At 34.3% G+C, this 16,900-nt stretch overlaps 1 protein-coding gene across 1 annotated transcript in view; it reads right to left on the reverse strand.

The window, feature by feature from the left end:
- LRBA (LPS-responsive vesicle trafficking, beach and anchor containing) overlaps positions 1-16,900 on the reverse strand; it is a 408,793-nt gene that overhangs the window by 268,664 nt on the left and 123,229 nt on the right. Inside the window, exon 34 of the mRNA XM_010009006.1 lies at positions 8,513-8,577. Within this exon, the coding sequence (XP_010007308.1) occupies positions 8,513-8,577 (65 nt within the window). The remainder of the gene's footprint in view (positions 1-8,512; positions 8,578-16,900) is intronic.

Consider the following 16,900-nt stretch of genomic DNA (forward strand, 5'->3'; position numbering starts at 1 on the left):
CAGCAGGTGAGGATGAAAATTATTTACTAATAGAAACGAAGCCTATAGGAAATAATTTACTGGTCAAACCATAGGACAGCTGTGTTCATTATTTATATTCAAGAAATTGAAATTTTAATCTTTCTATCCAGCCACCTTTTCCAAACACTGTATACAGTTAATCTTTATGCATACATACAATTCAGGTTGTGTCATTATCTAGGTGAATTTGGATTTTTTTTGAGAACACATACATTGCACACCACTCAGATTTCTATTTCTAACCTACCTCATTAGGTAGGAAACTTAGCAAACTAAATATATATCTGTACATAAATGTAATGATGGCATGATGCAACAGAGCCAACATTAAAAATCAAAGGCAACTACAAACTCTCAGCATCTCCATAAATGAACACACCTCTGCTTCTATCTACAAAATGAAAATTAATCATCTGCTTCTAAACACTAGAGCCTTGGCAGCTGCTACTTTTCCATTTCAGGCAAACAAAACATTGAACAGAAATTTGTTGTGTAGCTCACTGTTTGCAATAGAAGCAACTGTTTCCAGCTGAGCAGAGCACTGCTGAGGCAAGGACAAGAATCTGACTCTTGCAAAAGCTTTGGTTCAACTCCAACCTACGTACAACACATTTTGTATATATGTGACTGGTTTTAAACTGCATTAACTGTATCAGGTAAATTCATGAGAGGCAAATGATTTCTTCTAAAGAAAAATGTTCAGAAAATCTGATTTTCCTCAGAAAGGCAGCAAGTACACTTCATGGATTTAAAGGATCATAATGGTCCCTTCTGGTACCTGCTCCAACCCAAACTGATTATGCATGTTTTCCCCAAAATAATTTAATTTCCTCCATCAAGTCTGTACCTTCTGTTCGAGCTACAGCACAGATTCCAGAAAGACACCCAAAATTTATTTTAAGAATTGAACATGATTTACACTATGTTACCCTATAAAGCAGTTTTATAAATAAGGTAGTGTCAATTAAAAAATACACACAAGTGAAAAAAAAACCAAAAAAACCACAACCACAACTCCATCTAGTTTCCTTTTATCCTGTTTTGTTGGGTTTTTTCCAGCAATTAGATCACATTTGTTCTTTTTCTGGTAAATAAAAAGTCTACCCAAAACATCTATAAATATTTTTCCCAGCAAATGGACAGTTTTTCATTTGTTTGACTAAACAAAGAGATTAATGTAATTTCTTCTCTTTTTTGAGTATGCACACCCAAGCTGAAAGAAAAACTAAAGTCTAATAATTCCCTTCCTGCCTGTGCTTCATAATCTCTGTATGCAGATGCATGGACCATGTTTGCCCTATACTACTACTGCACATATTTGTTTGGTTTCTTCAGTGTTATTAAACACCAAAATGCTGTTGAATGTGGTGATTTACACTCCTCCTTCCCTGATATATTGCCTTCTGGTTTGGCTTGATTTATGACAAGTTATCGAATTAACATTTTTTCCTGATCTTAAACACCAAAAAGAATGTGGATTCACCATGGACGTAAATGTTTTGTAGAATTTAGAACATAATGCCTACGGGGGGTAAAGACTTGGGGTACCAAGTCCTCTTCTGCTTTCAGCACACATGAGATTCCAGGTCTCAAATAGACTTCTCTCTCCCTTTGCCTAAGCACTTTCTTCCCAGACTACTAAATATTTTAAAACATGTGATTAATTTTGAAAAGATGAACAACCCAGTAAAAACAAGCAAGGGGATGGATTCCATGCTGGAAGTTAAATATATACTTGCATACTTTGCTGGGTCAGGAATGAAGTGCTAAACCACTGAGAGAAGGAATTCCAGTCAAATATATGAGATATTCTGACTTTTACTGTTACACTGGAAAATAAAACTATGCAACACAGAGCAAGAAATCTTCTTACTCCAATTTCTGGCTGCTGAATACTTAGACGATCAAGTAAAACATCAAGATTATCCTTACAACAAGCAAAAAGGAGAAGGTAAAAGGGGAAAATACGGAACAGAAAAATATGTGCAAGTGAAGAAAGTGAGAGATGGATAAATTCTAGGTTAGCATTACTGAAGTCCTACAATTACCAATTTTAGCCAAAATGTGGTAAAAGATTTACAGGTGACACAACAGCTGTTTAGGCATAAATATCTCAAAGTACTACATGGAGGGATTATGTATGTTACAGATGCTACCACAACAGAGAACTCTGAGATAGCCAAGAAAAGAGGATGAAGGTAAGCTTTCCTAGGTGCACTCCTCATAAACACAGCATATAAGAGATTCTATTACTTCAAAAGGAGAAACATTCTACATGGATCCATGCTGTCTTTTATGGGATCTGACTGCACAATATGCTAAGTGTTGGAATTAGTGCTGCAAGGAATTTTACAACTGCTTTGTGGAACGCTGATACTTTATAGTTAACGCTACTCAATCTTAAAAAAAAATCCAGACAAGTCCATAAGGTCCTAAGGACTGCAGTTTGAACACATTTACTCCCTTAAAATAGGAGAGGAAAGAAAAAAAATAAAAACAACCGCCAAAAAAATCTTGCAGACTCACCACAATGCTGACTTGGACACAGGATAGCATAAAACTTAACAGCACTCTAAAAGGACACCTAGGAGGGGACACACCAATCCAATCTTTTCTGTCTAGGATAGCCACTTAAGGACATACCAAAGGCTAGTGAAAACTGATATGAAGCTGTGTTCAAATTCTGAGAGACACTGCATGGTAGTACAACACATGGTTTCTGAAAATTTTGGATCCAGTAGCAATATTGCAATATATGTATACAGATCGCAGTATAAATGTCTTCTTTGGACTTTTGCATTAATTTAATTTTTAAAAGCAGATATTACTACAAACTTTCTACATAAAAAACTTTTGAGAATTCACAGCCACTCAGAAGTGTTTTGTTATTTTGCTTTTAGGTAAATTAATGACATTCTCACAATCAAAACCTACATTTGTCACACTCCTGCCCTCCAAAGTTACTAGAATCTCCAATAGTAAAAGCTGACTTGAATTTTTTAATTATTAAAACATTGCTCTCCCAAAAAGCTTCTGCTTAGTCATTAAGTTGCAGCAAAGATCATATGTTTCCAGTTACACAAAAAGATGCCATTTAAATCCACGCAGATGATCAAACAAAACTCTGTGAAATAAAAAAACTGTTTTAAAAAGGGTTGTGCATGTCACACTATACCTTAGTGTACACACACACACAAAAATCATGTAGTGTCAGGTACCCCACCTCAAGTCACTTAGCCAACTCTGCAACACATCCAGGCTACAATTTCTAATTTTCAGCAGATTTACAATGCTGTTTAAAGTCTAGCCTAATGATCTTCTGTAGTTAAAATTTACACATTAACAAAGCAACTTCTGCTATGAAACCAAAACAATAACATAAAAACTTTGAAAAAAAATCACCAAAAAAAGCCACTACCACTTAAACAGAATGTGTTGCTAAAAATAAGAAAGCAAGAAATATGGAAAACACTTGTTTTCTCTTACAAATCAAGGTGAAGGTGCAGGTTCTGCATTATCAGAATTTCAGGGCAAGAAGGCTGCAATAAGAGGAGCTGATTGGTACTAATCAATTCTAGTTGAGATGTGACTACATTTGTCAGGTTTTTTTCCCTAAGCTTTTTTGGTCAGTTATGCAGAAAGTGTAAATCTGTCAGTTATCAACCTTTTTTTTTTTTTCATGAATAGCTGTATTTTTCTAACTATTTTCCATCACAGTAGTTGCTCCTATGGCAACACATCCTCTAACATTTATTCCTTGAGAGTGACTGCACTACTGCAAGTTAAAGACAATTGAATGGAGCAGCTTACATCTGTCCCCTATTTTCCTTTAGGAAAGTGTGCAAATAATTGACCAACTAGTTTGCCAGCTATTTTGATATTAAAAAAATATTTGCATCTATAACCAGTCAAAAGTAATAGATACAACTTAAGAAAAGGAACAGCACGTGACATACATTTAAGTTTTCTTAATACCATTCCTTTTTTAAAAAAACAAACCTCAAATTGTATAAATACAGATGATTACAGCATTCCATTAATACTACTGGAGGTTATGCATTGGGAGAATAATACCAGTTACATCTAGATATTTCTGGAGAGCTGCTGGGCTTTTTTTGGTTCTCTGGTGGAATTTTTACTTGCTAAGGATATTAGATTTGCATGCTGTTTGCCTTCCACCATCTCCCAGTATCTTTTGAATTCATTGGATCATTTCAACACTTTTTTTTAATAGAAGGCTAGATTCTCAAAATCATTTATTTTATACAAGCTTTTTATCCAATAAAGGACCAAAATCTTTTCAAATATCCTTAAAAAAAAAAAAAAGCTGTTTTCAACTGCACTGTAAGTCATAACAGAAAATCCAATATAGGAGAATCCTCTGGTATGGCAAGAGAATTTTTATTAGATTTCATTCCCCATTAGACAACAGAAATCCAGCAATGAGGAAAACAAACTTCATTAGTTCTGCTTCTCCTGGATACACTTGTGAATCTTGTGAAGATAAGTTTTGGTTTGTTTGTTTCCGTCAGGGTTTTGAAAGGGCAAAGGTAAAGGAGAGGGAATTATAAATACATTCTGCTAGTTTGATGAGATAATCTTCCAACTAAACTTTGTGACAGTTTTTCAAAGCAACTGCTGCCTGAACATTCATTTACATGCATATAAAAATACAGGTATAGAACAAAGCACTTAATTCTTTAGATTACTAATAAACCTAGCTTGAGAAAATTAAAATTAAGCATATTCAAGAGTCTCTTCAACTGAAAATTGGAAAGAATAATTGCTGCAGCATGCTTAGGAGACTGATCCCTCAACCCCTGCCATGCCAAACCCATTATCACCCCAAAGGGGATAATAACTGTCATGCCTAGTCTCAAGCTTGAGTACGTTTGTTAGCACAGACTGATACAGAAAACAAGGTCTAGCATAAGAGATGTTTCCCTCTAAAGTGTGCTAATGAATCAAAGCGACAGGAGAGAGTTTTAACCTTCACGGAGCAAAGGAGTTGTTTGCTAACTAATCAAATAGAGTCTAACAAAAGATGTATTTGTACACACAAGGAAGTAAAAAAAGAAGCTTTTTTTTTCTTTTAATCTTTTCTTAAGTTCAGAAATAATAGTTTGACCATCTACTTCATAAGGAGGAAACATAATTAGTTTCAGGGGTAAAAGGAATCTTGTGCGAATACCTGGGAAGCCTCCAAAGAAGAGAATCAGTTATGACAACAAACAAAATCACACCTAAACGATGGTTCCAGTGAACAAATTCCCCCATTAGTAAGCTCTCAGATTGATGTTCTAAAATAGACTCTCCCTAAAGGAGGACACAAAGGTGAAAGGAATGCACAAAGGCTGAAATTTAGACTGACCTAAATTCAGCAGGCCAAGGAAAATGTTTCACAAACTGTGTATCTGCTGCACAGATGGCTCAGTATATAGAGAAGCAGTGGGTACAGGCACCTTTTTAACAAGGTTTCAAAGACCATTAAGAGTGTTACCAGGCATTAAATAACTGAACAATCTTGATTCATTTTTATTAAAAACAGACTAATGTTCAGTGTAGCAATGTAGCAACTGACATTTCTTTTTATGCACAGAAAGAGGTTATTTTCCAATACCTGCTCCTCTAGCTTTTCACTTACATTCTGTAAGTTCCTGTTTTTCTACACACTTGGTTTCCTTTAGTATGCTTGTAACCCTGCCTTCAAAAGACTTTAGTTGTGTATTTCAGTTTTAGGTAGGTTTACGGTTCTGTATCTTCACATACTAGTCTCCTGTTTTGAGATATTTTTTTTCCAGTTCAAGTTTCAAAATTTCACTGGGCACAAACAAATCAATTCTGCAATACATGTGCAGTGGACCTGATATAGCTGGAAAGCAACTATATCTGTAACACATTAGTTACTTGTGAACATGATGAAATTCAGACCAACACATTCTGAATGCAGCACACACACACACTGTAGATCTTATGAGTCCCAGAGGCAAACTTTCTGCACATATTTCCATCCAGGGAATCCTAGCCAAAACATGGTAAGCCTAAACATAAAACTTTCAACTGCTGTGAGAGAGAGAGGTACATTCATACCTTTCACATAAAAGCAAATACATTTCAAATCAACTATTAGAAGAGATTTAGGACTCTTCTTCTAAACCTCTTTCTCTTCCAGAATGATTTTTCAGTTCTCATTTGCCTGATAAACAAAACCAGTAAATCACACTTCAAACTGGATTATCCTTTAGCATCATTAGTAAAAAAAAAAAATGAGTAAAAAACATTGGGAATAAAAACCTGACTTTCAAAGGTTATAAGATGACCAAGACTTCCTCCACCAAGGTGGCAACTCATAGGAATTTTGTGACTCCACAAATTCTAGGCAGTTCTTCTAGTCCTTAATTTTATTGTACTTACTCTAATACTCCCCATGTTATGGTACCCCGCAGACATCCTTGCTGAAATCAGTCTGTCCTTTATACAACTTCCTTGTCTTCTTTCCATGGGTAGTAATAGAAGCAACTTTAAAGTGCTACTATTCTTATACAAGTATGCAGTTAAAAGTCTAAATCTGCATCATTAAGCTATTGCGAGTTTTTAAAATTTTAATAAAATATTTCAGCTTTCGGAGTTTTTAAGATGTTCATGTCATGGCATCCATAAACAATGAAAACTACAATGAAATACAAGGTCCGAAACATTTTGGTGTAACTGTTAGTATATGTCAAAGAAAAATAATGCAACCTGCATAAAGAAAAGAGAAATTCCACTGTTCATTCATTTCAGTGAATTATTAAAAGCCACAAACACCACAATAACCAATTCAGCAATAACTTCAAGGGCTTTTATGAGGAGCAATGGAGGAAAATTAAGATAGATAAAAGAAGCCATTTTTAAGAAATTAATCCCCTCTCCTCTTTCCTGTAATGAAAGTTACTTCCCCTTTTTTTAAAAAATAACTCTGCTACAAGTCAGAAATTAACTGAAGTAACAATTGGTTAGATATGTTCTGCTAACCAAAACCACACTTTTCAGACTTCAAGGGATCATTTGTCCCTGAGACAACCACTGTGCTAAGGCCAGACTATAAGTTATGGATGTTGTTTATGGAGGTGCGGGGAGTGATTCCATCTGTCTGTGATGGGCACTGCAGGTTTTTAAAAGAAAATAGTCCATTCCAAGCAGTTTACTGATAGAATGCTCTCTGAAAGCTTGACCTGGACAAGCTGTAACTACTAGGTAGCTGCTACTTACAACTCAGTCTCAGCAACTGATTTGTTCATGATAATCGCCTTACACAGACGAACCTTACATTGTGGTTTACATGTGTGTGGGATGTCTACGTTATCTATGCTAATAAAACATTAATCAAGGGCCAAATTTATAGCAGGCACTTTATAAGTAAGGTCAAGACAGGTCAGCTTCACATAATAGGAAACAACTACAGGCTAGATCTTAACACTGTAACTGAACACCCTTGTTACTTTACCTTGGCCCTTGGGATCAAGACTAGTAGCAAAATGTTTTTTCTGCCTCAGAATGGTGATTCCCTCACCACAAAGTGAAATGCAGCCATTAAAATGGTCATTATTTTTATGTATCTTGAAAACATCTACACACTTTAAAAGAAAAATCTCAAACAGCCATTGTATCTATTCCTATAATGATAAAAATATATTTGGCACTTTATTTATGTGATACGTTATTTTGTTTTTAATTCAGTAGCTCTCCTAACCCTGTAAAATTTATTTTTATTGGGATTTTCAATATCTCAAGTTACTCAATAACAGAACTTAGGTTTAGATAAATGGTGTTTCTTATCATACTCCTTAGCTAACTCACTAAGACATCTTTAAAAAAAATCCTTTAGAAAAAGTAAATATTGCTCTTAGTGTGCCTCAACAATCAATTCCTAATGAAGAAAATATTGATGGTTCTGAATAGTCATTACAAGTCAAAGGGCATGGCCCCATCACTTGCTTCATCCTTTTCTATAAGTCCCAGTAATATACATATATAGTTACAGACAGAACATTAAACTAATTGGTAATACTAACAGATTAATTTTTTTTTCCTACCTTAAAGGGACTCTCTTCCTTTCAGTTTTATGAGATAGATAGGAAATAAATGAGCAAACTGGAATCTAATTTTTGAGACGGAGGCTTATCTTACAGTTCCTAGCTATAATGCCTTCCAAATATCAATTCCCCTCCTCAAGAGATTAGGTGAATACAAATTATAGCTTCAATGTTATCCAGTGCACAAGGACGGGAAAACAGAAAATCCATGACACACAAGTGAAATATTTAAACTACACAGCATTCAGATTCTGCAAAATCCCATGGTCAGTATCAGAACTGAAGTATTAAAGGATGTGATGCTTACAAAACTCAAAAGAAAACAACACAAGAGGTGGAAGAAAAATTCTGTTTAAAAAAGTTCAAAGACATACAACTTGGCTAAGGCAAAGGTGCTATCAAGTATTGTGACTTACCTTCCTTCGTTGACAAGCTCAATAAAGGCAAGGCCAGCATTCTTTTGTATAGAGTTCTGCCACTCCTGAGGAAAAAAAAGAAGTTGTGTAAAAACAAAAGAAAATACATTTTCAGCTAGAAAGTCATCCACTTTCCAGTTTTAGGAATTCACACCACCATCAGCAAACATTTAAAGCTTTAAATGTATGGTAATGAGGAAAGAAACATTGCCAGCAAGAAGAAACAGAACAGTATAATTTATGCAAAGTCATATGCTGTGGAGGGGAGAAGAAAATAGAAATACATCCCACAAACTACTGCATAATTATCTTTTGCTGCATTATACAATAATTTTGAGTTTACTCTGATTCACTAGTGCTTTTTGCCTATTTGAACCTTCAGAATGCTAGAAACAAACTGTTCCATGTTGATACAAGGCTTGTTCATTAGACACAAATTTATCTTATAGCTTGAAGTCTAGTTAAAATCCATGCTGATAATAATCCTCACCTCAACATCCCATAGTACAGTTATTATATCCAACTGAACCCTGGATTACAGCAAAATTCTACACCTCTTAAAAATGTAGGCAGGTTTCGCCTGCTCCCTAGAAAAGACAAGTTGGAAAGCAGCCAACCAAGATACCCTATTACCAGGGCTTGCTTCCTCAGTTTGAAAACTGAAGAGAAAACAGAATCGGTTAACAAAACCACAAAGATTTGTAATCCTAGACTTAACAGAAGCAAGTTGACAGAGCTAAAAATTAGGGCACTAAACATATGAACCTTGTATTTGGGGGAAAATGCAGAGGCATTTGGATAGAACAGGCCAAATACATCTCTAGCCTTCAATTCTACAGCTCTTTTAAACTAATACAAAATAATGATCTGCAGCAGACAGATTCATAAGTTTCATATGCTTTTCCACATCAGCCTTCTTGATTTTTCAGTCTTTGATGTATAAAATAAGAACCCTAATGATTAATTTATATCATTACTTCTATCACTGAGGTTCTTTTAACAAATCTCACGAGCAAAAACAGGCAAAAGAAGCAAAACTGAAAATATCTCTTTTAAAAATTCTAGTTTTCTGAATGTAGGAGTTTTTAATACCCACTGTCAACTGGGTACATTTCTTGTTGCTCAGTGTTGCAGAACTACCTCTCAGCTAGTGATATGAAGGGTTGATCAAACATATGCAAAAGCCAGTAGAATAACGGGTTTTTTACAACTGAAATTCTGCCTCCTTGCCCCTCCTCCTCCCCCCCCCCAAAAAAAAAAATAATTCCAGATTTCAAATGCAGGGGAGAGATTATAACTCTAAAGGCTTGATTAAGTTCTAGACCAACCATATTTTTTACCTTAAGTTGCAACAACGTATTACAATTTTCAAGTAGTCAGAATTAAGAGCAGAATAATGAATTTGTGATGTATTATTAATCATGAAATATAAATCTATTTCATTATTTTTTACATAACTACTCTATATATATTAATATGCAAGCAACATTTTAAGAGCCAGCTAAGGTCCATTTACATATTATGACATACGATGGCTTTTGAGTTTTGGGGTGTGGTGGGATTTTTTTGAGACTACATCATACAGTATCACTGGTCCTTATTGCTACATATATCTTACTAATATTTAGCTCATCATCCTTCCACCAGTTTTCCCTATTGCTTTCTTATGGCCTCCATTACACAGCTTCTAGTTAGTGTGTAAAGTGTATGAAACAGCTTTAGGAAGCATTTATCCTTATTTTAAAAAAAGCCCTTTAACTGCTAATATTCTAAACAAAATAGCATATGGAACTAATCCTCATAAGGTTTTTTTAAAATGTAATATTAAGTTCTAAATATTTAGCTTCATATGATGATAACTGAAATATTCTCTGTTAGCTTAAACATGTTAAAAAAAAAAACTTAAAAAAGCTTTTTTTTTTTTCTCTTTATGACACTGTCCATCTGTTGCTCTGCTCTTTAAGAGAGCTCAGTACAATACTTGAAAATTTAATTGGTGAAGATAGAGGTTGCCAAAAGTGGAAAGAAAGTTCATTCATCATGAGATTTTTCAGCATTTTTCTCTACATCAGACATCATCAAAGAAGGCGTTAGTCTAAACAATTTCATAAATCACAGCTGAACACACCCTAAAGCTAGCTTTAATAGTTGAAAGAAAAGACTAATGGTCATCATCTTTCATGATCCATTCAATATTTCCCCACAGTATATGTTCTCTCTCAAACAATTACACTCAGTATGCATATTGCATTATTATATCAACATCTTAGTTATCAATCTCCCAAAGGTATTAAGGAAAAAAAACACGTTAAAAGCCTCAGACTCAACCACTAATGCAGCTAAATAACTACAAGACACATTTCAGCACTTTCCTAAGGAAGGACTGTAAGGGAAGATCAACAAAGTCAATAATTTCATACCTGTTCTAAGCTGTACTTAATTGACCACCATTTCCTATGGCTATAAATGTTTAGTAACTGAGAGACATAACCTATTTTTAATGCTTCTGGTCACTGTACACTTAATAATAAAGCAGGGAAAAACCTAGAAGCACTAAACACTATCACAAATAGCTACAATGTAAAACAAGCATTACAGTGAGACAAATATGAAATCAGATTTTATTCAAATACTTTGTCTGATGTGGAACTTCCCTAGCTTATTATTGTTTCACCTAGTTCCTAAGGGAATCTGCAAACACTTCCGTAAATATACTGTAAATAAAATGAAAGTACTGTGTCTTTCAAGTACTATATCTTATACTTGAGGTGCTTCAAACCTCATCTGAATTTTAAAATTTTCTGTATGGAATAACACATTTCCTGTAGCTACAGCACAACTCAGCCATAAGCAAAATTGTATCCCAGTCCTCTACAGCACCAATTTCATATCATCAACAAGTTTCATTAACACATTTTTTTTACTGAGTGCACAAGGGTCATTAAATGAAAAGATTAAATAATACTGGTCTGAAATCCTTCTTTCAGAAACTAATAATCTCCCTCAAGGTTTATAACATGACCTACTGCTATCCCATTTAAATAAGGGTTTGGGGTTTTTTTAAAATCAATTTTACAGTGGATTTTTAAATTAGTTCTAACTAATGATCAACTGTACAACAGTAGCAAATGTTCTAATAAAACCCACACAAATTCCACATTTCCTTAGTCTAGGAAATATATTTTGGCCAAAGCCCACAACATGCATTAGACCACAACCAGCAATGAGATTAGTCTAGTCAAACAATCTTTAGTAATTCTAGGTCTTTTCTTTTCTTTCTTTTTTTTTTTTTTAAATTTTAATTGCAGCTACATATGCACATGTATAGTTATCTCAGTCTTAAATGCATTTGAAAAGTCCTCTGTACTATTTGATCCTCCTAGTTCCTTTCTTAAAAATAAGGTTTGTCTCTAATCATATGGCACCATCAGATAAGTGGAGTTCTTGAAACATTCTGCAGTGAACTTGAATTTTTCAGAGTCAACTCTATTATCAGTCATTTTCTTCCATTTGTTGTTGGCTTCCCTACTCATTCTGAATATTCTCGCTTAGATCTAATCCTTCAGAAACTTCTTTACCCAAACAGGCCTATCCAAAAGCTTTTTCTACAAATAGCAGCTAACAGGAGTCAGCTTCAAAACAAAGAAATTAAGGTAATTTTTTACACAGTCCATTGCAGATCACTAGAACCAAAGGATGTTGTGGTGACTGAAAGTACAACAGGATCAAGAGCAGACTGCACTAGCACACAGAAGGAAAATACCTTGATATTGACTAAATACACAGAAACTACATCCAATTCAGAAAATACAGTGAGCTGAAAATAGCTGGATAGCAGAAGAGTATCATGCTTGCTTGCACTACTCCGTTTTTCTTGAGCACCTCTTTGTGTCTATAGTTGGAGATACAACAATAAGAAGGTTGAGCCTTTATGTAACCCAATGTGGCCATTCCTAAACTCTAATCACTGAAGTAAATGGCAAGAAATTTTTTTATTAACTTTTTTGTTGGTTTGCAATTTGAAGTGCTTGCCCTTAGACAGAAAATTAGCATACCCCTCCTCACCTGTACACTTAAAGGAAAGAAATACAATCCCATTTCAAACAATTAACCAAAATATATATATATTCATCAAGCTATATAAAACATTTGCAAGATCAATCCATCAATTGGACTGACAGCTAAACAATTACACATGAATCTTTAACAGAATATTTAAAACACTCCTAATAGATGAAAACTGCTTTATTTTCAAGTGTAGCAACTGCATTACTACTTTGCTTCAGACATATATATCTTCATGCATACTCCTTAATCATTAATTTTTATCAGAACCCTAAAAAAATATCCTTCTAATAAGCTTAACATATTCCATAATTAAGAATTGTATCTAACATTTGAAATGCACACTCATAAGCAAGTAAAAAAGAGCAAATTCTTTGCTAATCCATCCTTTCCATAAAGCTGGTGGAGTTTTAACAATTTATTTTGGCTATGAAACAAAGGAGAAGGATGACTTCGGTACTGACAACTGAGAATGGAGCACTAAGGAGCAGGGTGGGAAAATGTGTTAACATATAACTAAGAGACATATTATATCCTAGAGTAAAGGTCAAATCTGCATGAAAAACTTGTTCATAGAGAGATATACTAATCTTTAAGTGCCTAAAGTAAACTATCAAGAACTTTTCAGCAGTGTTTGCACTTGGTGTCAGCACTCTCTCAGCACCACATCCACTAGAGGCTTGAATAAACTCAGCAATAAAGAACATATAGTGAAAAGTAGATTATATCTCAGCTGGGCTCTTTATAATTAAAAAGAAGTTAGCATGCACGTTAAGCGGAATATCTGCAAACATAAATTACTTCTAAAGAGTTGAAGCACGTTTAAATTATTTTAATCCACACGGCTCCATTGAAAGAAATTAAAGCCAACATGGAATTATGGAAAATTATACCTAGAAACTCTATGTAGCAATTTTGTATCAAAAAAAGCAAGTGCTAAATAGTGTACAAAACAAAAAAAATTGCAAGGATGCAACCATTTTTAATACAAGAGTAACTGAACACACATTTGGAAATTATACTATTCAGTACGTATACAAGTCATACCTGGATGCTAAAATAAAATTTAAAAACAATAAATCAATAATGGAAAAACTATCAGAAATAGATTGAGAAAAACATAATTCAATAATTATATTGATGGTTCTCTCTCTACATAAGAACATCACTGTTGCTGAATCTTGACACGGAGAAAAGAGAGCACTTGCAAAAATATTTAATGCTACCCAATAATTCAGAACATCTTTTGAGAGGGAAAACTTATCAAACAGGCTTGAATTTATTGAAATTTAAACAATTGATGCTATTCCCACAAAAAAAAAAAAAGGACTTGTCTATGAAAGCTTTAATATGGCATCTGTGTAACAAGTCAAGCTATTGCACTAATCAATACATTGGTTTTGATTTCAATAAGGGTGATAAAAGTTACTCTAACCCTGTAGCCAGCTACAAGCTCTCAACAGATGATCATCATTAGGCCTCTATTGGGGTTCCACATACTCAGGCTGCACAAATGTGTCCTATTAGTACGTGGTCTGTCTGTTTGGCAACTCCAGCTTTAAGACAAATGGCAGCTGCTGCCCTTCAAGGTCTGAAGTCAAGTCCTCAGGGAATTTAAAAGCCCAACTGGAAAAATCAAGGCCTGTTCATTAGAGACTGCTCCAGGGGAAACTCACAAGGCTGCCATTAGAACTATATAAAAGAGCTAATTATTTTTATAAGACTTTCAAACTATCAAACACACCCAGTTACAATAAAAAGTATTTACTGCTTGCATTCCATTAAAAAGACATTGCTTTTTGTCAAAAAAAACAAAAAACAAACAGCTACTGACAATACATAACTAGAATCTTTGTATTGAAAATTTTAATGAGCCTCCTAGAGGAAAGATGTGTAAAAATTAAGTAGATGAGGTAGTTGCTCAAATGGAGGTATAACACCAAGCACAATGCTGTGGGAAAATATTCCAAACACACTCATAACCAACTAACTAATGAATAAAGGCGGGCTGAGATCGTGCATGTGTGACTATCTACCCATGAAAACTACAAGAAATTCAAGAAGCAAACACATTCAGTGTTGTAAAAATTACTGAAAAGAACACTTAACATTCTTGTTTCAAACCTATGCTGTTAACAAACTACTGAAAATGCTGCAGTTCACTAGTGCATTGATAAGTCAGTCAAAACAGCACATGGCCTTGATAGTATCAAATACCAGCACTGAGCAGAAAAAGAAAGGAAAACCAGAAGTGGTTCCGCATTTTCCCTTTGATAAAACACAGAAATAAAGAGTAAAATAACAATAGTTACTTTCATAAAATATACTTTGGGTAAGAGTTGGAACACTTTTTTGTACTCAGAACCACAACACTTGACTATTTTAACTATGAAACGGAATCAAAGTTTCTTTTACTGAAATATTTCTCCAGTTGTACAGCATGACAATATTGTATTGAATTCTAATGCCATAACAGAACACTGCTATAGAGTATTTATTACAAATCTTTTAAAAGTGCTATATGAAATTCATTAGTGTTCCTTAATCAATTCTTGGATCAACATGCACATTAGCTTCCGACAGCCTAATTCAAAAAAGCAATTACAACCCTGGTCCTTATGTAAAAGAACAACAGAAAGAAGCTATGTTAAACCAGTTTAAAAGAATGAAAATGTAAAGAAAACAGATTAGGAATGATTTATATCAATGCCTAGTGCTGAAGTTAATTACAACTAACCCAATAAAACAGTGTCTTTATTATTGTACAGCAAGTAATAACCTTAGACGTAGAAAACAGAACTCTTTGCTGACTTTTGCATGCTCAATTCCACAGCACACTACATTAAGAATTAAAGAAGTAGTAAATAAGCCATACAGAAACAGCAGTTTTTTAACTAAAAGCAGAAGACTCCCCTGCTGTTTAACCATTTGGAGTATTCCATGTAAACAGAGCTTCCTATAAACCAGTATTATGTCGTTAGTGGTAAATGCCTAAAACCACCTCATAATGAGAGTTTAATTTCAATACTTAAAAGTTTGAGTTAAAGTTACAATAAGTTTTTATAGATTCTGCAAATAAATTATACACATATAGAGCTGGATTAGTTTGCATACATAAGTACTAAATTGTTCAGTACAATACTAAATAAAAAACTCTCATTTTGTCTGACAATGTAAATAATCTCATAGCATAAAAGGCAAAGTGACAACTGTTATCTTCTCTACAAACCAAGCATCTCTTCCTAAAATATACAGTATTATGAAAGTTACACTACATAAAATGTTACAGCACACACAATCTTTAACAATTACATACAGCCTGAAAATCTTGACACAGGTTCCCATTGTCATAATTTATGGTGATATCAAGCATTCTTTAAACAAGGATTTTAGTAGTAAAAGAAAACTTCAATCGCTTAATCTGAAAGATCTTCTAAAACCATGAAAATACCATTGTCTGCAATCAGAAATTTCATACAAAATTATGAAAATACCACTGTATACAAACATACAATGCTATCAGTAGTATCACAGAATAAAAACTGTATATCAAAACTCAGAAACAGTTTTTGCATCTAGTGGCAAAAAAGTATGAACATGTATATGAAAAACATGTATTATATGCCTTTTATACCGATACAGCTCATGACTCAATGAGTAAAATTTCTCCCTAGAACCAAATGTCACAGTAAGATGAAATAGCTAAGAGTATGTTAAACTCCTGTTCCTATGTGGTCCCAGTACAATAACAAACCGTAGAATGGGTGAACATAAAGAATGAGTGAATCACTGATTTCAGGTACACAGCAACTGATGGAGAAAGCAATTTGCCTGGTCAGCCCCTCCCTTTCTCTCTCCGACTACCAGGCTGTTGCCATGACTCCTCATGAAACGAAATTAGGGGTCAGGTTTGAGTTCATCTAGCAGCAAACCTTTTCCACCACAGATTCCTCTTCAGGTTCTTAAACCATTGGCTGTTTTCAAAGCTGAGATGAAAGACAGTAGCTTCAGGGAGAACAGGAACAGAAATCTTCAATGTTAATTAAGAAATCAACACACCAAACAGTTCTGTAAATATGCAGCAATGGGATGCAAGAAACTATAAGTCCAAAGAGGTGAGTCAGAAAAACAAAAGTGAGGAAAAAAGACAAAATAAGACAATGGGAAGTGATCCAAATAATCAAGTTGCTGTGCCAGCATCATTTTTATGGAAAAAGGAAAACAAACCAAGTAGCAGAAGTATAAGGCAGCTGCCTCTTGATTAAGTGCTTTTTTAACTGTGATTTTAATTTTAATTTTTGTAAAACTACTGCATGCAAAAAA

Source organism: Chaetura pelagica, unplaced genomic scaffold, assembly GCF_000747805.2.
Source record: "Chaetura pelagica isolate M959 unplaced genomic scaffold, ChaPel_1.0 scaffold221, whole genome shotgun sequence".
In the NCBI taxonomy this organism is placed as follows: domain Eukaryota; kingdom Metazoa; phylum Chordata; class Aves; order Apodiformes; family Apodidae; genus Chaetura; species Chaetura pelagica.